Below are 25,801 nucleotides of genomic sequence, written 5' to 3'. Positions count from 1 at the left end.
GTGCTGTGACAAACTGTGTCAATGTGTATGTGGCCATATACGATCTTAAATGTTGATGTGTCTAGTAGACTATAATAAATAAATATGAATAAATAAATGCAAATGTTGTGTCCATTTCTGATTTCTATGTAAAGATACAAATCTGAACGACATTTAGGCATGTGTGGGACATGGCTGTTTGATAATTGGGGCAGATACAGATGGTCAACATGGCATAACAGGGGCCACAGTGTTGGGCTGTGCTTGTGGAACAGGGAAAGAGTGCAAAACAAGGCTATATTGTGGGAACTGGACAGACATGTGCTTATGTGAACAATAAAAGATGTATTGCTTGTGTACATGAACAGGCAAAGTGTGGGAGGGACATGGTTGTGTGGGACATGGTTGTGTGGGACATGGTTGTGTGGGACATGGTTCTGTGGGACATGGTTGTGTGGGACATGGTTGTGTGGGACAGATTAGTCTACACATTTTTATTCAGGAAAACGATTTTCTCCACAGTGCTGGGACTGAGACGGCTCCTCTTTTTGCTTACAATGTCCCCTGCTTTTGAGAAAACCCTTTCGCAGGGGACAGAGGTTGCTGGCATATGTAGATATTTGGTGGCCAGCTTGAACAAGTTCACATATATTGTCTTGTGTGTGGCCCAGTATTTCAGCGGGTCCTCCCCTCTGGGGAGGTAGGGGTCGCTCAGGTACCGCTGCACCTCCACCGTGGCGTCTGCTGTTGGGCTTTTCACATTATGTGCTGCACCTGGGAACACAACAACAATTAGCCTAGTTGTCAAATGTACAGCTTTTTCATGTGATCCTCAACAATTGACTATGTTTTGCAACTAACCAACTTGAGTGTCCAGAATGTCCCAAAAGTCATCTGCCTCTTCGGCGGCAGGCATTTCCTGTGCTGAGGTTGACTGCTGAGAGAAAGATAAAATAAATAAAATTAACTTTGTGGTCCTCTGGGAGGAATTTGTTCAGGACATACAATGTGCTGCTGTTGAAATACACAGTGCAAAGGAAAGGGTATTTACCTGTGAGGTTGAAGGTGCGTTCAGTGTGCTCTGAATAACTGAAGCACACTCAGCTGTCAACCTCTTCACCGCCTCCTGAGCGTGGGAGGCGTTACCGAAGGCCAATATTTTAAAACGGGGGTCCAACAGCGTGGCAAATGCCAGGACCCTAACGTTCTCCACACCGCACCATGCCGTCAGGAGCCGGACCAGGTGCAGGCCCAGCTGTGAGGCAGCAGGGTTGGTCATCCGACCACACTTCTCCAACACCGTGTGCTGCATTATACTTATTATGGGAATCACCTTTGATGCCGACATGTTTGAGAGGGAGGGGTGGGTGGAGGGGAGGGAGAAAAACAGAAAATATTCATGCCTTTTTCAATGTACATGACATCTTCTATACTGGAATAAAAAATATTATTAAAAAAAAAGTATCACCTTTGATGCCGACACTCTTTTCTCCTCGGACAGCTCTAAGGTTGCCTGATGAAATGGTGACAATATATCAAGGCACTCAGCCATTAAATCGAATTCCCCACTAGTCAGAGCAGGGATGTCTGTGGTCAGGCTGGCCAGGGCCGCTCCCACTGACAGGCGCTGCTCCTTCATTCTTTGTAGCATCAGGTAGGTGCTGTTCCACCTTGTGTCCACCTCCTGGATCAGCTTATGCTGGGGGACCCCGAACTGGCCCTGAAAGATGGACAGTCTCTCCTTCCCTGTGCTACTAGACTTAAAGAAGGCTACAATCCTTTTGGCTCTCAAGCGTATGTCTTTCAGCTCAGGTGTGAGGTCCAGGCCCTTCTTCACAACCAGGTTGAGGCTGTGAGCGAAACACGGCACATGGTGTACTCCCAGCAGCTTTGCACACAAAATCATGTTGGAGGCGTTGTCAGTGATGAGGCAGTGAACCTTGTCCTTCAGGCCCCATTCTCCCAGCAGAACACTCTTGGCCTCCTTGATATGCTCAGCTGTGTGCGTCTGAGGGAATTTGGCCACCCCCAGTAGCACGGTGGAGAGCTTGCAGTCATCACCAGCGATAAAGTGGCAGGTGATGGCAAGATAAGCGTCCATATTCATGGATGTCCACATGTCTGACGTTAAGCTTACTATCTGGGCACGGGACACCTCAGCCTTGGCCTTGGCCTTGGCCTCCTCATATCTGGAGGCCAGCTTCATTTTCAGTGCCTGTCTTGTGGGGAGGATGTAGGTAGGGTCGAGTTTCTGGACAAACCCTATAAATCCAGCATCCTCCACCACTGAAAATGGCTGGGAGTCCTTGATGATCATGTCCAGTAGGCACTCATCCAGCTCTGCTTGCCGCCCTTTAAAATAAAACCACATAAATACAGGTAGTTATGTTATTGCAGATCTTAAATACATTATTATGTTTCAATGTACCTCCATTCCAAGCTCTATGAGTCATTCCTGCACATGTATAGCCTACATTTCACATACCTTGCCTTGCACCAGCAGCACCAGCACCAGCCATGTTGGGTGCATCAGGTGTGGTCTCTGGGTGCTTTGCTCTGAGGTGGCGCAGCATGGAGGACGTGTTGGAGCTATATGACAACTCCTGAGCACAGATCATGCACTTGACCTTGCTGGGAGTTAGAAAGTAAAAGTGCTCCCACACATATGATCTGGCTCTTTTTCGTCCTGCCTCCATTCTCCCTTACTCCCTCTCTCTCTCTAGCTCTCGCTCACCCTCACTCTCTATCACTCGCTCAAACTCTCCCTCACTCTGCACAAGTTCACTCAATCTCTGACACTCTCTCAATATCACTCACACATTCACTCACACTGTCTATGTATGTCTATATGTATGTATATGTGGGCCTGGTGTATTTTTTTATTTTTTTTATTTTTATGTATGTGTATCTATCTGGTTAGCCTATGTGTTGCAATTATGAATCTACGACTATCTTTGTATGTTCTATATCTATCTATCAATATCTACCAATCTCCTGTCTATTTCTATTTCTATCTCTGTCTCTCTGTCTCTGTCTCTGTCAATAAATTCTGTCTAGCTTCCGTATGTCTCCACTCTGTCTACAACCCTCGAATATGAGAGAGAGTTTCACGTCATTTTATGCAGAACCAAACTTGGAACGCCTCGTTTGCGGAATGATTGACACATCGGTCAGAGGTGATTGTGTGACGTACAAGGCTTCGTTCGAGTAGTCACGTGGTTTTTGCCAATTTGACACAAGCATCTGTATTTGTATGTGTCGTGACTACTGCGTCGAGCGTAACATCACTACACCAGAGATCACCCAGCCCGACCTCCCACTCACCGCACCACACCATGCTAGCAGGGGGGAAACAATAACAACATCGCAGTCTGTCTGTGTATATTATGTGCTGTAGCAAGGTGCGGTAGCAAGGTTTGTCCACAAGGTGTCACACCACGAACTGATGCATACTGAACTGTTGCCAATGTGCTTCTAAGAAGTAGGTGTTAGGGTGAAGGCTAAGGTTATGGTTATATAGGGTTAGTGTTATGCTAGGGTAAGGCTGGAGCTAGGGTTAGGAGGGTTAATCCTAGCCGTAACCCTTATTCTGGCTGTAATCGGAGCACCAGGCCTAACACTGACCCTGGCCCTAACCCTAACCTTACCTCGAGCCCGAAAACTACCCCAAACCCTATCCTAGCTCCTAGTTTATAATCATTTATGAACTGATAACCATGTACTAAGTGTACTAATGGGCGTGGACGGCTGTGGTGCAGGAGGTAGAGCTGGCATCTAATGATCTCAAGGTTGGCAGAACGGCGGTTCGAGCCCTGGCTGGCCCAATGTCGAAGTGTCCTTGGGCAAGACACTGAACCCCAAAATTGCTCCCAGTGAGCGGGCCGGCGCCTTGCATGGTAGCTTGTCGCCATTGGTGTGTGAATGGGTGAATGAGAGGCCGTTGTAAAGTGCTTTGGAATAAGGTGCTATAGTCAGTCCATTTAATAATGAAAATGTTTTCGTTTTCCATCCGTCTTATGCACAGGCTGCATGTAGTCTGATCACATTTTCCATAAATTGATGTCCACAATATACAGCCCACCCCAACCAACCAGTAATTTCATACTGTAGTTCATAAAAATATATTCTAATTTCTCATAAAGCCAGCTTCTTCAACCACAATAGAAAACAGAAAAAAACGTTATGCCAAAGTAACATAACTGAAACAAAAGGCTCTGGTGTATAGGAATTTAGCATATTTGTAATAAAGAGAAGCTATACATATATTTGAATTGTATTCTTTAATACACTTACATTAAATTCACTACATTTTAATTATTAGATTGTGCATATAGCCTACCTAACATTGAGATACCGGCTACATCCTAGCTTCAAGATGAGATGAATTGAGAATCATTCCATGGGTACCAGTGCCTGCTTTGCCTCACAAACTGCGTAGGCCATTCTTTAATACCAATGTTAGCTGTTAGCTTTTCCATTTTTTCCACATTAATTCCACAAGAAACAGACCTAGACACAACAGCAATATCTATAGTTTTCAAAAACATCAAATCATTATTTATTTATTTACCTGAGTTTCGTTATGTGAGCATTAAGGCAAAATCCATTTTGAGGTTCAAACATGACTACTTTAGTCATTTTTTTAATGATAATTATCATTGATAATTTTACAGGTGGCCTATAATGGACTATCTATCTATCTACAATCTATGATCTTTATAACATCTGTATGAGCAAATCCAGCAGGCACAGAGACCAGATGACACAAACATCACTCAATCTTTACAGTTTACAGTTGTTGTTTTTTATGTTGCGTTATGTAGAACAAACTAAAGTATTCTTTCCACCATTCTTTAACGATAAGTATCTTCCACTAATTTGCATAGACATGTGATCATCACCCAACCAACAGTAAACCTGATGGTCAAAAAAGTTACTCATATATATTTACTATGTACCATGTTTTCATATTCATAATTCCTCTACAGCTCATCCAGAATGCTGCTGCCTGTTTGGTGTTCAACCTCCCCAAATTCTCCCACACTCCGACTCTTCCTCTGCTGGCCGACTGGCACCACCGCCTCTACAGGGGTGCAGCAGTCGTGCTACCCGATCACCATCCTGGCGCCCCGCTGGTGGAACGAGCTTCCCACTGCTGTCAGGACTGCAGAGTCACTCCCTATCTACCGATGTATACTCAAGACCCATCTCTTCAGGCTTCACCTTAACTGTCCCTCCTGAGACATCTCCTTCCCCTCTACCCCCCCTGTACAGTTTCTCTACTGTAAAAACCAAAACAAATAATAATAATAATTCTTCTTTCTTCTAGCATTATGATTGCCAATGGCCCCAGGCCCAAGCAGAGAGTACTTTTCCTTGCGATGACTGATGGATAGATCATTCACTTACTTAGACAAATGTATTTGTTGTAAGTCGCTTTGGATAAAGGCATCTGCTAAATGCCAAAAATATAAATGTAAATGTAATTCATAATAATATCACTGTTACCCTCACATTGGAGGTCATTTAAGTAATTTCTGCCATTAATACTCCATTACATGCTTCAACAAACCTTCTCAGTAACTACATAAAACAATGTACATTTTATACAAAATCAATAGTCTCTGATCCTAGGTTAAACGAATTATTTTACATGAAAAGGATAACAAACAAACAAACAGTATTTTTAAAAATACTTACAAAAACACATGTATTGCCGAATAAAACATTTAAAACCTTGATCACATCACATGACGTGATAATACGCAATATGGCGAGATGACAGGCGTCTACCGATGGCAAGATTCATCTGTAAAACAGAGAGATGAAGGGGGGTTAAGAGAGACTTATGAATTACCACCACATGACTGAACAGTCTTTCTTTTGTGAGTACAATGCAGAAGAATAACACTTTGACTATCTCTCTCTCTCTCTCATGTTATTGCATGACCTCCTTCTCCCCCACCGCCCTACCCATACCCTCCGATCCTCATCCACTGTTCCCCTCACTGTCCCACCCTCAAAACTCAAAGGCTTCGGAGACCGTGCCTTTTCATGAGCTGCACCCCGCCTCTGGAACTCTCTCCCTCAACCACTCAGAGACTCACCCTCACTCTCCACTTTTAAATCCCACCTCAAAACCTACCTGTTCTCCCACACATACAACCTCCCATACGCCTAACCATCTCCCCTAACCCTGCCAACCCCCTCCCCCCCTGGACATTGCTGCGTTACTGTGTTCCCCGTTCATTAACTCTGTGTTCTACGTGCTCATGTTATCTGTTGCTTGTTGTTTCTTTGTTTTCTGTTTTTCCCATATTGTCAGCATCTTTGAGCCTCGGAAAAGCGCTATATAAATATAATGAATTATTATTATTATTATTGTATTATTATTTTTCCTTTATTTCTTTTTTTTTTTAAATTTGTTTTTCAGATTTTATCCCTTTTTTCACCCAATTTGGTAGCCAATTTAACCCAACTTAGCATCCAATTATCCCCTGCCTATTGCATTGGATCCGCCGCCCGACCCCGTGGCCGGCAGTCCCAGAGGAGGGCGCCAGGCAGACTAGGCTGACTGGCTCCTCGAGCCCAGTACTGTTATTCCGGCACCCCAGGGGGCGGTGTTGCGCGACGGATCCTAGTCCAGAAATACTCCTATACCCCCCCTCGGAAGCGGCCGGCCAATATGCCGCTTCCCGTGTGCCTCGGCCATTATCTGGATCTGGCGAGCCGGGATACGAACCCCGGCCCCGGTGGGCAGCATGCACTAGCGGCCAGTGCGTAGACCGCTACACCACCGCGGGGCATTTTTCCTTTATTTCTACATGTCAACTGACGTATCACTGTTGGTTTATTGATTGTCTGGATTTGAATTGGCAGTTATTTTCAAAGGAAGTGACACTACTGACCAACTCTCAGGACTCTTCCGGTTGCTGCCCCCACACTCCTGCTGTTCCTGGACACAAACACTCCTCTCTCCTCCACCTCCTCTTCATCCTGCACCTCCTCCTCCTGTGCCCTCTCCTCCCTCCCTTTCTCCTGGGGGTAGGGGGCAGAGGCCAGCAGGGAGATCTCTGATGGGTACTCACACACTTGCTCTAGGTGGGCCTCGTTGAAGCAAACCTTCACCTGGAGGGGGAGGAAAGAAGTCAAGGGCTTTGTACAGCATACACACCCTTACACACATGTACAGACTGACAGACATATGGATAGACATATATATGTATTTAAATACACTCTTAGACCAGTGATAGCGAAGTGAGTTTCAGTTGTCAGAAGCCCTGTCTATCTGTCTGCCTGCCTGCCTGCCTGTCTGTCTGTCTGTCTGTCTATCTGTCTATACACACCCTGACAGACTGACTGACATACACACCCTGACAGACTGACTGACATACACACCCTGACAGACTGACAGGCAGCTGCAACTTGTCAAGCTAGTGGTCTGATAGAGATTCATTATTGGCAAACAAACAAAAAAACAACTCATATCGCGTTGTCTTTATCGTGTCAAAAGGTGAAATACAAGGCACCTATAGTATACATCCTCCACAATTAGCTTGTCTGGAGCTCCACTGAGTAACATATGTGTGCCGTTTATTTACTGACTGCACGATAATAATATAGTATTAACAGGCGGCCAGGACTTAAAATTAAACCTAGTCTCCCCAGGAGGTTGGTGTATGACAATATTCACCACAGTGTCTTGGATCTTATAGAGACTGACTGAACCCACGTGTAGATACAGTAGTCTGATAATAACCTGCTGTGAGAGAGGTTAGACAAATCAAGCCCAGGAACAGGAGGCTAATCCTCCTGACTGAAGTGATTAACACAGCAGGGGAGAAGATGGAGGAGAGGAACAGACTGAGAGAAACACACACAGGGGGAAAACAGACAGAGGGAGACGCCGTGTTGAGATCTATACCACTGAGGACCATGAGCTCTTCAACCTCTGAAATGTTACTAAAAGGGGTTCTTTAACAGATACATGGAGTCGTTTTAGCATAGGGATTGAGGGGGGAGAGCCCACCAGCCTGGAGGAAGGCAAGGGAGCTGACGTCAAACAGTCTCAAGGGCAGTGCAACGTGAGCAACAGGTGGTCGAAAGCACCAATGCAAAAGCATTTCAGCAGGACAGCTACAGTCAAGGAGAGCTGCATGCATCCATTATAGGATTATAACACTATAGGATTATAACACTATAATACCACTATACTTACCAACCCCTGTTATGATTACGTCATGACGTCCAATAATTCCAACTATCCCCCCTCTCTCCTCTCTATACCCGCTGTTTCAACTTCAATTTCAAGTGTTCAACCCTGACTTGTACTTCTCAACAACTTTGTCTCGGACTTGTTTGGAGAGTTCCTTGGTCTTCATGGCAGTGTTTGGTTGGTGGTGCCTCTTGCTTAGGTGTTGCAGCCTCTGGGGCCTTTCAGAAAAGGTGTGTATATACTGACAGATCATGTGACACATAGATTGCATACAAGTGGACTTCATTTCACTAATTATGTGACTTCTGAAGGTAATTGGTTGCACCAGAAGTTTTTAGGGGCTTCTTAACAAAGGGGGTGAATACATATGCACATGCCAATTTTCTGTTCTTTATTTTTTTTAATTCTTTTTTTATATATATATTTCTCATTTCATTTAAAAACTAACACTATTTTGTGCAGATTCATCAAATACAATTCTGATTAAAAAATGTTTAAATTACAGGTTGTAATGTAATAAAATAGGTAAAAAGCCAAGGGGGGTGAATACTTTTGCAAGGCACTGTATTTGCTTTTATTCATTGTAATTTGTATTTTCTTACTATGCTCCTCTTGCTGTATTTTTAAATAATGTATGTAAAGCACTTTGAACTGCCCCTGTTGTATGAAATGTGCTATACAAATAAACTTGCCTTGCCTTGCCTTTTCACTCAAAAAGGATTTATTCATGTCTTCATGTCTTTGCTCTCTCTTTCACTGCCTTTCTTGTTCCCCTCTAGAGGAAGTGAGCGTGCTTGATAGAGGAAATGACTGAGAATACGCAGTGTGAACAGCAAGGGAGTCACACAGCGTTAGTACAAATAACAGCGGCATTGTAAAGGCCTTACCTACCTCGCCTGACTCATTTCTGTCTGTCGCCATTTTGGGGAATGTGCAATGTTCTAGAACCGTGCAATATGTTTACATTCTTGTGTTTGGGTTTTCATACACTGTATATAAGTTTACTAGTTCATATGTTTATATGTTTATAAAAGTACATAGTTACATGCTAACACCCCCCTGTCTATATACCCCCTTGTAAATAGGCCATATAGTGTATATAGCCTAAGTATACAAGTTAACATAATAGATACATACTCAGATTCCTACCGATTACTTTTAGGTATATCCCCCTATTTATGTCTATTTATGTCTCATTCTTGTTTTTTATTATCTTAGGACTGTGTTTTGTTTGTTAGCACCTACGGTTTGCATTTCAATTTCGTTGTCGCCGTACAATGACAATAAAGATCATTCATTCATTAATTTGCTCTTTTTGTTTCTCCTCATTATTTCCCTTTCCTTGTTACCCTCTCTCAGTAGCAAATGAGAGACTGTCCCACAGTCACACACACACACACACACACACACACACACACACACACACACACACACACAAGCTTGTTGGGGGAAATTAAGTTACAGTGGGACTGTCAATACTAATTTCTACAAAAACACAGAAGAAACATCTCAAGGTTCCTCATCTACAGTATATAAAATATCTCACAAAACATGTTTAATCTGTGGTGTTTGTTGTGTTCTGTCTTACACTGGCTAACACTGCACTAATACGACAGAAGGTCAATTTGGTCGAACTAAAGTGTTTGTTTGCCAAAATTCCAGCGCAGCAAACAAGCCCAGCAGAAACAGGAACACAAAGGAAGACTTGTCAGAATGGTGAAGGCTGACTCAGTCAAAGACAGGATTTGATGTACTATTATGAGTATGTAACCTGCTATAAAATGGTGTGTGGCACATGTAGGACACTAGTCATGCCCATACAAGTTTAGGTTAAACTACAGATAAATAGGAATCCTGCCCTAGATCATGCTTGTTTATAAAGCTCTCACTGGCACAGCACCAGAATATCTGAAAGACCTTTTGCTAGCATATCAGCCCAATAGAGCTCTCAGGTCTTCTGACGCTGGTTTTCTCTGTGTACCACATGTACAAAAGAAGAGATTTGGTGAGGCTGCATTCTCATTTTATGCACCCAAATTGTGGAATGCACTGCCAGTTTACATTAGGGATGCAACCTCAGCAAATGTTCAAGTCAAGACTAAAAACCCATCTTTTTAATATTGCCTTTAAATGACTAAATAATGAAATGATGATTATATAATGATTGGAGCACTTTGAGCTGCAACGTCGGCATGAAAAGCGCTGTACAAATAAAATTATTATTATTATTATAGAGAAATATAATTTGTTAAACTAAAGGTACTTCGAAAAAGCAGCTCACTACATCAAAACTACGTTGTCCAACACATGCCAGTCAGTTATAGCAAACAAGTAATTACTACTGAAAACACTACTAAGATTTACATTTAGTTTAACTACCACCAAGCTACTGCAAAATGTAGTTTAAATAATAGATGAGCTACATGTAGTGTAACTACTGCACTACCTAACACTGGCTGTTGGACAGCTGTGGATTGCATGACTCTGAGTATGAGAAACAATGAGACAGAAAGAGACGGGAGGAAGGAGGGTGGCTGTCTCAGTACGTCATTGTGGTTTCCTTTTCACACTCCTCCTGCCTCAAGTGTATGTCAATACATGTACAAGGCTACACCTTAACTGCTCCTCCTGAGACATCTACTACCTGCTACCTATTTTCAGGTGCCCTGAAATAGGGGTACTATGTATAGAATTTCTGGGGGAAGATATGGAGTGTAAGATATGGATTCCTAAACACATGCATTAAATGTATCCTCATGTGCTACAGTAAAAAGGGAATGGTGAATGGTGAATAAAGTCAATCTGGTGTGAGTATATTGTAGCTGAGAATCACGATGGTGTGCTTGACAAGGCTTTAACACGCTAACTCAATGTGTTTTAACTTCTCAGTTCAATCAAACATGATGTATTGCATTCCCAGTGAAAGGGGATTCTAATGTATATCTTATAAGATATACATTTTATGGGGGCCTTCAAGTGTATACGGTAAAACACGTAGATGAGGGAAGGTGGACATTTACTGATTGTTATACTATGAGTGTGAAGAAACACTATATGGAGCATCCATTTGAACCACAAAACACAAAATCACTATAAATTGCTAAATCTGCTACATGCCCCACTGGCGTTCTCTTACCCTTTTGGGAGAGTCTCTGTTCTTGACCAAGCACGACTTCTCCAGGTTCTGATACCCGCCAATCACTTCGATCTCCTCAGCAGTAGGATATCTCTTTTTGCCTCCCTCGCCTGCTTCGTTTTGGGCAGGGGTCTGGGTCTTGGTCTGGGCAGACATCCTGGGCGAGGAGCCTGGTATCGCTGCTGCCACTGCTGCCCCTCCCACAGGCCTCCTGGGGTTGATGGTGATGGTGGTGCCCCCCCTCTTCCCCTGGCCTCCAGAGGCACTCCTGATACAGAAGCGGGTAGGAGTCGGAGATGGGGAGGGTGAGACGGAGGGGGACGTGGTTGGGGAGGGTGAGCATGGAGAAGGTGATGGGCTGGGGAGGCAACCCCTGGTTTCTGGTTTTGGTAAGTTCTCAGGAGAGGGGTCAAGGAGAGATCGAGAGTTTATAGTTATGGATCTGGGCTGATTTGACTGGTTGGATTGGACCTGCTGCTTTGATTGAGTTCTCGGAGAGCAACGCAATTGAGATGTCTGGGGTTGGATTCTGGGACTGGAGGGTGTCTGCTGCTCCTTTGGCTGTGTCCTCTGGCGGTCCTCGTTCTGCTGGTGCGGTGTTCTCGGCTTCTGGTGCACTGCTTTTGACTCTTTGTCTTTCAACTGTTTGTTTTTTTGTGTCGAGGACTGTGCCGCATTGTCGTCGACGAGCGACAGTTTCTGTACTTCCTGTTCCCTCAGCTGCAGCTGTTCCACCTGAGACTGCACCGTCTGAAGTCCAGACAACTCGCTGTCGCCAGAAGAAACCTTATCCCTACCCCACAGTTTCTCTCTCTGTGCTAGCCTCGTCACATCGGATGTCTTTTTCAGATTGCATGGCGACTCTTGTGCTGATATGTGGGACTGTACCTTGGGAGTGTGTGCAGAGATGTCCACAGTCCTCTCACTTATGCACACTGCCGTCCTAGGCCCCATCGGCTTCAGTTGGTAGATCCTACTCATCGCAGCAAGAGAGTGAGAGGGGAGAGGCGGCGGAGAGGGGGAGAGAGACCCTGAGGGAGAGTGTGAAGGAGGCAGATAATGTGGGATGTATTCTTCTTCTTCCTCCAATAGTTGTTCGTTTCCTTCTTGTCCTCTGGTGTCCTGTTGCCTCTGCCAACCACTGTCATCCCATGCCAACTCTTCTACATGTTCTGTTGAATCGGCCTCCCTCTCGATTGTGTGTGAGCAGGTAGATTTTACCTCAGAGGCTGCAATGGAGGTTCCTCCTCTTGCTTCTTGCGCTCCTTTGACAGCTTGCGACAATGAGAGAGGAACAGGAAGCTGGGGGGTGGCTTTCGACACGTTAACGTCCTGTGTGACGTCAAGCACAGATGCAGAAGTCTGTGTTGCAGGGCCTTCCTGTCCCCTGTCTGTAACTCCTGCTCCTCCCTTCTTCACATGAACAGCAGCTTCCCATTCTCTCTTCATTTCACTGACCCTCTCCTCCCACCTGTCCGTATCTCCGCTCTGAGTCCAAACATTTTCTATCACTTCAGTCATCCTGATTTCTATCCCTCCCTCATCTCCCGCGCCCTCCATAATCCTAAGCCTATCCAGCTCTCTCTGACGAATCTTCTTTCGCAGGGATTCGATGCGACTCAAAGGCTTGCCAACCCTCCAACTATCCCTCCTCTCAACTCCTTCTTTCCCTCCCTCTCTGTCCTGTCCTTCATCACTTTGGATGCATAGCCTTTTTCTATCCAACGTTTCCTCCACGCCATAGAACACAGTTCTCGGTATGTGAATTTCAAGGGGAGTTGGGGTGATTCCCTGATTGGGGACATCCTGGACGCTATTTTCTGCATGAGCCTCACTGTGAATGTCCTCGTCTGAAACCCTGTAAGCTCTGGCTCCACTCTTGTTGTCATCGTCACGTGCATTCGTTGTTTCGCCCACTTTCTCTAGTTTATTGATGGGATCCTCTGTGTGCTGTGAGAGTGCTGACTGGTTTGAATGGTGCCCCTGTGCTCTTAAACGACCGGAATGCCACTCTGCTCCTCTATTGGGGTCCCCAAGCCGATGTGCCACTGTGCGGAGCAGATTGGAGCATTCTGTGAATGCAGATGCGTGTCTGTAATGACTGTCAATAGCGTGAATTGGACTAGCTCTATCTATGGACAAGATAATCGCACAGTTTTGCTGAATGATTGTGCCTCCTCCTCTCCTGATGTCCGTTTGTCTTCCACCCATCACCACTCTTTCTAAAGCCCTCTCCCTCTCCAACGCACTCTCGCTCTCCTCCCTCAGACACTGCACTTTTCTTTCCACGGCTCTCGCTCTCCCGTCCTGTGTGATAGGAACTCGTCGGGCAAATGAGATCAGGCCCTCTGGGTTTTTAACCGAGGCCAGTGTGAACCCCTTTTCCCTATCCACCATGTCTGTCAGCTCATCAGTCCCCTTGTAAGTAGATTCAGACTTAACTGGTGTTACTGCCCCTTTCCCATAGCAAATATCTTTCTCCATGTTCCTCTCCATCACTCTCTCTCTCTCCATCTGTCCCCCTGTCTCCCTATCTCCTTTCATGCGCCCTTCTCTCTGCTTTCCCAACCACTCTCTGTCTGAGAGCAGAGTCTGTGTGTTCCCCTTCTCTGACCATCCCCCCTCCACTACATCCCCCCCTTCAGCTACCACCGTCCTATCCGAATACTTCCTCTCTATCAATTTCTTCTCATGGTGGCCTCCCTCGTCATTCTCCCCATTCTCCTTTGCACATATTACTATTCGGTCAGAAAAGCTGAACGAACGTTTTGGCACACCTCTGAACATTCCATTTGTTGTTCCATCTCTTCTTCTCACTTTGTCCTTGAATGGATCATCATCATTTTCCCCCAGACCCAGACCTCCATCCCTTCCGGGCCGGAGAAAACTGTCGCTACTTTTAGACCTGGAAGGTGGCTTGGGATGCTTAGGATGCTGCCCAAACTTACTCAGCAGCTCACTCACCCTACTTCCTCCTCTCTCAGTGAAGACACTATCATCTGTGCCACATGTCCTATCTCCTCTGTGAGTAGCTGCCTGTCCCCTTGGCCAGTCTTTTTCCCTATAAGTCCCCCCCCTTTCCTTGTCTCTAACGCACGCCATCTCTCTTACTTGCTCCCTCTCACAATCCCTCTCTCCATCTCCTTCTCTTCCGGACCCTTTTAGACCTCCCCTCCTGTCCTCCGTCCCAACCGAGGGTTTGATCATCAGTATCTCAGCTGCTCTGATCTCTGTAACACTCCCAGGCAAAAGCTCCATCTTCATGCCTCTGTTTTCCTGCTCCTGCTCTTCTCCCTGACCCTCCACCTCCACCTCTCTCCGCTTACCCCTTCTCTCATTGTTACTGTTTCTTTCTGGTTCAATAACGATAATGTTGTCTGCCCTAATACCCCGAAGGCCTGAGACCAGTGGATGGGGGAACAGGGGGCTGCTGGGAGGATCGGAGTATCTCTCCTCTCTCTCTTCATCTTGTTTCCCTTTCAGGCACTCCCTCTCTCGGCTTGGTTCCCTCCCAGCTCTCTCCCTGTTTCTTTCTCTGCCCTCGCTCCTCCTGTACCTCTCTATTCTTATTTCTATATCTCTTCCCGTTCCCGAATTCTCTCCATCATGATCATTGAGACAACCACCTTTTTCTCCTATCTCCTTCTCCCAATCTGTTCCTCCTATCTCTGTGTGTTGTTGTTCATTCACTTCTTTCTCATGGCCCCCCATCTCTCCAACTCTGTCCATCCAGTCTCTTCCCCTCCCCCTCCATCCACAAATGAATGGGTTTTGATGGACAGGGCCTATGGTCTCCATAGACACCTGGCTCAGTAGTTCGGTCTCTCCATCTAGCCATGGCCCCCCTGTCCCCTCTGGACTAAGTGATGGTTCACTTCCCAGGAGCACCGACACGGAGATGTCCGTGTCGAGCGACGCCTCAGATGGGGCCTTGTCATCCACAGCTTGGAAGAAGGCTCCCTCTTCTTTCTCTCTCTCTGTCTCCCTGTCCCCGAAAGTATCCTGCTTTGCTCTCCTTCTCTGGATGATCCCTCGCTTCCAGGCAGGCATACTGGCGAGTCTCTCCTCTTCCTCCTTTTCTCTCTTCTCTCGATCCTCCTCCTCTCTTCTCTTTCTCTCCAGCAGGAGTTGTTTCCATTCTGGTAATGAGGAGACAGACATAACAGAGAAAAAACAGACCAACTGTCTGATTTTCCTCTTCTATGGTTGTGGTGGTAATGAATCTGTCAAAAAGAACAAATAGTGAGACACAAATCAAAGACATAATCAAATTATATATTTTTTTAATTAGTAGAAACTCATTTTATTACAAATTGACAAATGCTTTTTTTTTTTTTTTTTTTACAGTAACCAATACTTAAAATACTGTCTGCCACTGTGAATTTTACACATAGGCTAATATATTGGCATATAGTCTAATGTAGATAATATGTAGTTCAAACGTATAGGGTATTTTTCTTTCAATTGTTTATTTTCCCTGCAACATGTTTAAATACAATCTAGTAAAAGTTCAATGTGTTTTAGTGTGTGTGTATGTTTACAAGGCTAGCCAAACAGGTGTTAGATTGTTAGCTAGCTTTGTTAGAGATAGAAAATGTAAATGCTTTTGTAATGAAAGGTAATGTTATGTGGAATCAAAAATAATAATTCATTCATGAAGTGCACTTCACTCATAGAGGAGATGAACTACATCTCGATATAGCCTTTGTTTGTAAATCGTTGACCACAATCGTTGAGCCATGATCTATTTTGTAATCTGTCAGTACAGTAGTATGTTTTATTAAATCGTTTCCAAACTTACCGATATCCTAGGTACTCCGAAGTAACAGTCTCCCCTGTGTCCGTTTAAGACCTGCTATCTCCTCCTGATCCTGTGCGCCTTTGGGTCGTGGACGTGTGCGTAACGTGCTCGCGATTCCAATACGTCCCTCTCTGCTTTTTTCCAATTAAATAGCCCATCATCTACTTAATCAATGTTTATAGGCCGGTAACTCGGTTAGATAACGACCACCTCGCGAACAATCCGAGCATGTAGGCCTACATCTGAGACACCTCCATTGGTAGTTAATATCCTCAGCTTCAGCGCAGTCCGACTGTAATCCGATAATTACATTAGATTCCTTCAGGGGAGTTAGTGGCACACACCATACTGTCCGACCTATGACAAGTCACCCGTCTGGTGCCACACCCACCCCCTCACTCCCCCTCTGTCTAAAGAAGACACCCGTCTGGTGCCCCCCACCCCCTCACTCCTCTGTCTAAAGAAGACACCCGTCTGTCACCCATTCCCTGACTGCGCTCCGTGCAGACTGTATCCAGAGACTATTTCAAGTTAGACAGAGTAATTACGAACTCAGAGGAATATGTTTGTTTATGAAAACAAAGATTAGAACAAATGCAAAACAAAGATGTAAACAGTTAAAGGAGTAAACTTATGGAATACTTTTGAAAAGGAAATGAAAATGTGTAGTACACTAAAAGGATTTTAAAAATTATTTAAAAATAAGATGATTAACAAGTATAGACAGAGGTTTAAATATAGTTTTTGTTTGGTATTTTTGAACTTTTGTTGACATGCGTAAGTGAAATTTTGTTTGTAAAAGTTTCAATGTTTTGATTATGCATGCATGATAATAAAACAACAACAACATGCATGTGACCTTTTTGGTCCTAGTGTTATGCATTGTGACTGTGTAAATGTTTTATATCTGTATTGTGAATTGTATAGGGGACCAAAATAAACATTCTCAAATCAAAAATCAAATCAAATCAAAGGGTACGAGTTAACCTCGCAGGAATTAAACGTCAACTCTCGGTACAGTCCAAGTAGTCTACACAAGAACTTTGAGGAATTAGAGTATCCGACAGTTATAGCCTACATCATATATTTGCAATCAAATGTAAGTAGCCTAATCAAAGTAAATTAACTTCATATCGAATTTGAACCTAGCAAGCAAAACTCAGCAAGATGTCAAAATGACAACTGAGCATCAGTATGAGTGACAACTCAGGACTTAACCTCTTTCCCATAGCAAATGTCTATCTCCATGTTCCTCTCCATCACACACACACTCTCTCTCTCTCTCTCTCTCTCTCTCTCTCTCTCTCTCTCTCTCTCTCTCTCTCTCTCTCTCTCTCTCTCTCTCTCTCTCTCTCTCTCTCTCTCTCTCTCTCTCTCTCTCTCTCTCTCTCTCTCTCTCTCTCTCTCTCTCTCTCTCTCTCTCTCTCTCTCTCTCTCTCTCTCTCTCTCTCTCTCTCTCTCTCTCTCTCTCTCCCTCCTCTGCTTTCATCCCCCCTCTCTAAAAGGCATGACATAATATTTCTACTCAATTGACCAAATTCATTCATTCAGCTCAAGTGGCATGGAATTGACCTTCTGAATTTAATACTTATGTAAATGCATATTTAACTGCAACATATTTGACACATGGAAAAACAAACAAACAAACAAAAAAGAAAATAGAGAGAAAATATTAAGAATGGGAAGAGGCAATCAATATGGGTGTGTGTAGAACATTAATATTTAAAAAAATACATTTAAAAAAAGGACATGCCTACTTAATTCTATTAAATATTTTTAATAGTACCATTATTAGTATTAGTACCAAATATTCCTTTAATAGTACCATTCATATATAATGTTAGTACAAGGCAATATAAGATTTGTATAGGATATTATTATATCCTACAGTATAAAAACAAAAAATGTATAAAAACTAAAATATAGTACTACAGTAGTTATGCTATACAGTACAGTAGTTATGTTGGTGGAATGTAGAACTGACTAATATCATGTTAATCAGAGCAGGATTTTCTAGTAGTTAGAGAGAAGTAGTTAAACACACAAATACAGTTATTATAACACTAAAAGCACTGCATAAATTCTTTGTGACATTTACATGTAACATTATTCTTATTATTTTTATGTTAAAAAAGGTAATTGAGCTGCAACATTTGCAGTTAAAGCACTATACAAATAAAAGTTATTATTATTATTGCATTTCAGTGTGGTCATTTGCTGCACGTACCACAATTCTCATCCAATCCCATTTGTTTGTGCAACAATAACACGCAACACGACTCCCAATTTACTCTTGCTTCTGGTTACCATCATCGGCCAGAGCACTGCCCCCTTGTGGCGCGCAGAAGAGCTGCAGTTTGCTGTTTAGCTGGACACTGAGGTAGGTGAAATCCTGTTTGTCCAAGGAGTGAGCCAGGAGCAGGTAGGCAGACAGGCAGCCTGCCAGCAGCAGCCTGTCCAGGGACAGGGCGGGGAGCAGCCACAGCACCACGCCCAGCTCCAGACACACCGGGTGGCGCAGGTGAGTAAACAGACGCTGGGCTCGCGGAGACTTGAGAGACAGGGGATCTCCCAGACCAAGGCATTCATAATACACCTGACAGGGATGGAGAGAGAGGGAGAGGGTGAAGAGAAACAAGGGAAAGGGAATATAATCCAGGGTTCCCACACCTTCTGAAACATCAAATTCAAGCACCTTTCAAGACTCGTTGACGAGCTAAGTAAAACATTTTTACATATTCTATTTTTTTTTTAGAGAGAGAGAGAGAGAGAGAGGGGAATTCAAGCACTTTCAATTACCAATGTTAACCTATTTTCAAAAACTAACCCTGAAAAACCTTGATTTCTTTTTCTCAAATTCACAAACTTTCAAGGATTTCAAGGACCCGTGGGAACCCTGAATAATCCTTCTGAAATATCATTTCCACAGAATAACTGGCACCGATATCAGGCATTGCCATTAAACCGAAGAGGAAATATAATGTACGCAGGATTCTTATACAGTGTAGAATGTGAAAGGTATAATGATGAACACAACAAACATGTCTGCATACATAGACGTACCTGCTTGATGCCCAGGAGTTCAGGATAGTCAAATATCATCAGTATGCTGCACATGATGGCCCAGCACAGGAAGTGCAGGGTGAAACACAGCAGGGGGAACCAGATGTCCCAGGGTGTGTTACGCACTGACCACAGACACGGGGCGTCAGTCACAGGCTGCCAGAAACGCATCAAAATCTGGTATGGAGACAGGACAGACAACTGTGAATGGACCTATCGCTAAGCCACGTCCCCAAAATAGAAATTGTCCAATCATATCACAGCAAAAGTCACAACAGGCAGAAAACTCGGACAAACAACTCGCTAATATCTGATGGTGAAAATAAATGTGCAGACATTTCAGAGATGTGCCGACTCCCGCCATTGTAAGTCATTGAATGTCATTCAGTCACGGTCGGTCAGTCAGTCACTGTCAGTGAAGCGTTGTTTGTTTGTCCGAGTTTTCAAAGGGGGCGTGGCTTAGCGATAGGTCCATTAAGGCATTAGTTCAAGTTCAAGTTCTGTTTATTTGTCATTACACTGAACACAAGTACACAATGCAACCAAATTCCATGGGCAGAGCCGCTGTCAGCATTTACAACAGCAGCAACAACAATGAATGTAATAAAGATACGGTAAGCTAATAAAAACAATTTTACAACAACAAGAAATAAAAAAGAATAATAAGAACACAAATGAATGTAGCTATTGTAATTATTGTAATTATTATAGGTCATTATTGGCCTTTAAGGCTTTGAGATGTTGAGACACTAACATGCGAGTTACCTGCAGTGCCAGCGCAGTAGTGGAGCAGTACATGGCCCGGTTCAGCACGCCCAGGACAGACTGGCAGGCCTGCTTGACGGGAGGCCAGGCCAGTAAGCTGTGCTGAGCCGTGAACAGAGCCAGCAGTCCGAGGTCCACACCCAGAGCCCTCAGCACCGAGCTGTCCCGCAAGGCTACTGACCATGGTATTGAGTCTTTGATCAAAGACACAGTTGGAGAGGGAAATAAAAGAGTTCAAAAGTTCAATCTTCTTATAATAGGTGATAGCAGATCTACAGGAACGAAATGTGAACACTTTAACCTACCGCTTTGTCCCGTACTATTTAGAATGATTGAAAAAGTAGTAGCGCCCAACGTGGGGCTCGAACCCACGACCCTGAGATTAAGAGTCTCATGCTCTACCGACTGAGCTAGCCGGGCGGTAATAACCACACTGCACATGCGTACATCTTATTGCGCGGAGAGTTTGAATAAGACTGGAAAGATCTGTTCTGCCTAATTGTACAGACGAATCGGACTCGGAAAAGAACATTGCGAGCCTATCATCAGTACACAATGTCACGCAGAAATGCCGTGAATTAATTACAGTCATAAACAGGATGAGCCCAAACAAATGACAAACTGGTTAAAAACCCATTATTTGCAAAGCCCCCATGAACTTCTGTTCATCTTTGAATCTGGCCACAATTGGGGCTTATTATGCCGGAGAAGTGTTCTGCAGTCAGCCATCAAACATGATGTATTTCAAACGGTCACACAGTGTCAGATGGTGCAGAAAATAATACAATAATAATACTAATACAATATCATTGTCTACATACTACTAGTTCACTCGCTCGCTGTTGTAACACTGCTAATACACGTTGAATAACTCTGCACTGCACTTTATATATACATATACAGCACTATCCATGCACTGTCTGTCCTGTGTTGTCCTGTTTTTGCATTTGTATTTGTATTTGTTTTTGTTCATGTATATGTGGAAAAAAAGCATAAATGCACCTTCTGTAATGCCAAAACAAATTCCTATATGTGTCAAGCATAATGGCAATAAACGTTATCTGAATCTGAATCTGAACACCAACACACCAGCTACTTTGTTACCGTATTATTAACTTGTGTTCCGGTCGCATCAACCACTGTGATGAGCAACATGTTGTAACACTGTAACAAGGAGACATACCTTGACAGAGAGTGGACTCTCCAGTGATGTTGTGATATATGGCTCTAAAAGAGATGAACCGGACAAAGTCAGCGCCGCTTATAAACACAAAGACAAAGTTGATCAGAGCCAAGGTGCAGAACATTAAACCCCGAGCCGTGACTGACGCCATGTTTCCATTAGGCCTGTGTTTAGTTTCTTGATTAGAGAGACAGCTTCGTTTCTTCCGGGGGTGAAAACATGTGGGAACGAATATTACCACAAGGTGTCACTGCTTACAGCATTTTAGTTTTTTTGCACTAATGTAGGCAATACATAACGCCATAATAGCAGGAAGGGCCCTCAGATTTTGAGATACCCCTACCCGAGGTAGAACAAATGACAACAATGATTTTTCTTATCTTTAAGGTCTCCCATTAATGAAATTGATTGTTGTCAAATTTTATTTTTGGGGAAATGAGTTTTTTTTTTTGTTCTTTAGAGCTACCCCAATCCCTGAAAAATAGCCAAATCAGACCAGGCCGAATATGGGGAAGGTAACAAAAAAGCCCATAACTTGAGAATGATCACTCTTTTCCTCTTCAGAATTGCTGAGGTATGAACCAGGTGGTTGTCCTACATCACCAAATAGTCAGACAACTATTTACCTAAATAAATACTGAATTATAGTCCTGTAAACGTAGCTTTAGTTAAGACGGAAATTGTACTTTTTGGTGACAGGAACATAGGACTCCATCACTTTTCTCTAATTTGTCAGAAAAACAGAAATCCCTGAAAAATATATCATTACTGAATTGTCTAGGGTGCTATTGAACACTAACCAGTAGTTGTATGGAAATATCTCATACAGTTCTATTGCAAATGAGATTTCTTTAGACATAGGCCTACCTCTTCTCTGATACAGTCAAATTCCGAATGGGGGATAAGTGGCATAATAGCCTATAAGTTAAGAATGCTCACTCTGATGGTCATCATATTTGGAGAGGGAAATACCAGGTGGCTGAACTACATCACCAAATAGTCAGAATAAGAGTAACCCAATAAAATAAAGTTTATTAGTTCTAAATTGCAAGCCTCTAAAACATAGGTGTAAATAGTAAAGGTTTTATTAAAACTGGAACCTTAATTCAAAGTACAATTAAATAAAGTCCTCAAACATTAGGGGACACATTTTGACATTCTGCACAGCAGGTGCAGAACTCTGTACAGGGAAGGCCAACAGAGAGGCACTGGCACTTTCCACTCTCTCCACACTTTGCATCTTTGCAATATAAGTGAGTGATGTCTCTCACTTCTGTAGGTGCTGGGGGTTTTGTAAAAAGGACAGGTTGAATGGCCCCATCTCTGATAATCCACCCCTTGCCAATAGGACTCCATAACAGGGGTTTGGGCATGTGGCTGTGACACCATACCGCTGTCTGGAACATTGCTCTCTGCACATGCTGCTGAAATGCATCCTCTGTCGGCGGCAGATTTGCAGAGGCTGTATCTGATGTTGATGCAATGATGAACCTCAGTTCATCCAGGTTTGTGCACATCAATCCATTTTCCATTTTCTTCTTTCCATATAGGAGTAGCGCAAATTCTCTTGCGACTGGCAAAGACTCTTCCAAGCTGGCAGAGAGTCCAAAATGGGCCAGATCTTTGAGCTCGCTGAGATGGGTCTTGAGTTTGTTGAATGCTGTTGTCTTTCCTATTCTGTACAAACTACTTGTGTCACAGCCAGTGAGTGCATGACATGCTGGTAGACAGTTAGACATGTCTTTTCCAATTTTCTCAGATATGGTGTTGATGGGGACATATCTCTCTCTCCAACGCAGGCATGGGTGGAGGCGGGAGGGGAGGGGACGAGTCGTCCACCAACCCCGCGTTGTCCGACCACAAACCCTCCTCCTCCGGCGGCCAGTTGGGGGGCGGCGTCAACGCCAACAAGAGGGCGGGTCCCATCAAGAGGCCGGTGCTGAAGGAGATGAAGAGAGAAGGAGGGGAGGGCGAAGGAGGAGGGGCGGAAAAGACGACGACGGCCGGCAAAGAGTCACACGACTGCTCCGGGTCGTCTCTGGCCGCTCCCTACGGCCTCCAGAACTCCTCCTCCTCCGGACAGGCCGGTAATAAAGACGAGCAACAGGCCCAGACATCCAAGCCCAGGAACGGAGGGAAGGACCGATCGACCGGAGGAGGAGGAGGGACGAGTAAGGGGCCCAAAGACGGGGACCACCCCGTCCCTTCGCAGTCGTGCTACTCCGGCGGCCACCCCTCCTCCAGGAGGGACAGAGAACGCTCCTTCGAAAGAGGCGGCAGTGGCGGTGCGTCCTACCACCAGGGAGGAGTCCCTGCCCGGGGCAGCAGAGCCAGCCGAGGGCGGGGAGGGGAGTTCTACGGCCGTGGCAGAGGCTACCGGGGAACGTACGCGGGTAGCGCCGGAGGAGGAGGAGGCGGCGGCGGAGGCAGCAGCAGTCGTGGCAGGGCGGGAGGCCGGAGCCGAGACTACCGATCGTCCGGTGGCAGTGGCTACCACCAGGAGTTCAAGGGCGAGGTGTCGGGAGGCGGCAGACACGGCATGGGGGGGCAACAGCCCAACCCGGGGCGCGCCAGGAACCGCAGCGAGACCCGCAGCGAGGGCTCAGAGTACGAGGAGATCCCCAAGAGGAGGCGGCAGAGAGGCTCGGAGACGGGCAGCGAGAGCGCGGCCAGCGACCTCGCCCAGTCGGACAAGGAAGACCGCAAGCCCGCGAAGAACGGCGTCGGCCCTGAGAACCTCCCGGCCGGTGGTTCAGCTCCCGCCAGAGGCTCCCAGGCCCGGGTGTTCACCCCCCGTGGGGTTCCCTCCAGGAGGGGCAGGGGCGGAGGCGGCGGAGGAGGGGGCATCTACCGTAGCGGCGGAGGGATGGCCGGAGGACACCGGTCGGGATCGGGCTCGGCCTCCTCCCACGGCTGGGCTTCCAAGTCCGGAAGTTCGGTCCGGAAGCAGCAGCAGGCGCCGTCGCAGTCCTCTGGGCCCAAAGACTCTGGCCGGGGGAGTGGCGGGGAGAAGAAGGACAAGGCGGCGGTGGACGGAAGCAAAGCCCAGAATCAGGCTGCAAACCCGCCTCAGTCGACCCTTGCTGCAACGACCGCTCCAACAGCTCCACAGGGTTCCACAGAGAACGGAGGAGGGGTGGGAGCCCAGCAGTCCTCCACCAACAACCCCGCGTCGAATTCCAGCGGCCCTCTCCCGCTTCCTCTCTCCTCCGGCCCTGACGGGGGGGGACTCCCTCCCCGGGGCTTCGAGAGACCCCCCCCGCCGCCGGCGCCACGGGCGCTCGCAGCACCAGCAGGACAAGCCGCCCCGCTTCCGCCGGCTGAAGGAGTGCGAGAACGCCGCCCGGATCAATGGAGGAGGAGGCGGGGTCGGGGTGATCGGAGGCGGTCGACCCTCCTCGCCTTCCCAGAATTCCCCTCAGGAAGCAGACGGAGCTCCGATCGCTCCAACCGCAACTGGCAACGCCCCGAATGCTAACCACGCTAACGCCACCACGACGACTACCAGCAACAACAGTAGCGGCGGCCATATCGGTAGTCCCAACCAAGTGAACCTGAACAGCCACCACCACCACCACCATCACTACAACCAAGGCGGCAGCGCAGGCCAGACCCACCCTCAGCACCACCACAACCACAATCCCACAGGGGGCGCCAAATCCCCCGACTTCTCCAACCAGAACTCAGACCAGGCCAACGAGGAGTGGGAGACCGCCTCGGAGAGCAGTGACTTCACAGAGTTCCGAGAGAGGGAGGGAGGCGGAGGAGGAGGAGGAGGGGGAGGGGGAGGGAAATCCTATTCCTCTCACCCCCACCATCACCACCCTCCAGGAAGAGGAGGAGGAGGTGGAGGTGGAGGAGGAGGAGGTGGGGTCGGAGAACGAGAGATGACCGCTAAAGAGTCGGCGGCTAACAAGAGAAGCTTCTCCAGCCAACGCCCCGGGATGGAGAGACAGAACAGGAGGGTCAACGCTGGAGGCGGAGGGGGAGGGGGGGGAGGCGGAGGAGGCGGGGGGGGCGGAGGAGGAAGAGGCCCACGAGGCCCGCCCGGTGGGGGTGGAGGTGGTGCCGGTAACGGAGGGGCCAATCGTGGAGAAAGGCGCGGCAACTGGCCCTCCCCCAAAAACAGAAAGTGATGGAATCTAAATCTGGATATCCACCCCTCTCTTTCTTCTTCTTTATCCCTTTCTTGTCTTTATCGTTCCATCATCTCTCTTATCTTTCTCATCCCGTTAACATATTAGCACATTATTGTACAACACATAGTTATGGAGGCAGTGTACACAGTCACTTTAGCCCCCCCCATCCTCTCTGCTTTTTCTCCTCATCTATCTGGTGTCTACCGTCCGTTATTGTAAATTCTCACTTCTGCGCCGCCCCCCCTGTAATGCTCCCCCGTTACAGTTTCCCCACCCCCCCATCTCTCTCTCACACCCTTCTGAATCTCACCCCCATTTAAGAATCAAGCAGGATACATGGTTAGTTTTAAACACTCTTAAAAAAAATGATACATGTTTGCATTTACAAGCACAATATGACCTATAACTGACACACGCAGTAGTATGGGTGTCGTGTAACATGAAATACAAGTTTGAGGATGAATTGGCAAACAAGAGACAACAGATTTTTATATTCATGTACCTGTGTATATTTATACCA

The 25,801-nt window shown here is 45.8% G+C and overlaps 1 protein-coding gene and 1 pseudogene across 2 annotated transcripts; one reads left to right on the top strand and one right to left on the bottom strand.

Moving 5' to 3' along the window:
* Positions 1-18,015: 18,015 nt before the first annotated feature.
* nrm (nurim) lies at positions 18,016-21,293 on the bottom strand (the record flags this gene model as incomplete). Its single annotated transcript, XM_080525589.1, has 4 exons — positions 18,016-18,727; positions 19,195-19,371; positions 19,960-20,153; positions 21,143-21,293. 4 exons carry the CDS (start codon positions 21,291-21,293, stop codon positions 18,419-18,421), a joined length of 831 nt encoding a protein of 276 aa, XP_080381715.1. The 3' UTR covers positions 18,016-18,418.
* A 1,650-nt stretch (positions 21,294-22,943) lies between these two features.
* LOC308154440 lies at positions 22,944-25,474 on the top strand (annotated as a pseudogene). The gene has a single exon. The product of its transcript is annotated as an uncharacterized misc_RNA (transcript).
* Positions 25,475-25,801: the final 327 nt, after the last annotated feature.

This window comes from Nansenia antarctica (genome assembly GCF_963989245.1).
Source record: "Nansenia antarctica genome assembly, chromosome: 3".
NCBI classification, from domain to species: Eukaryota; Metazoa; Chordata; class Actinopteri; order Argentiniformes; family Microstomatidae; genus Nansenia; species Nansenia antarctica.
This window is presented reverse-complemented; position numbering and strand designations above follow the sequence as displayed.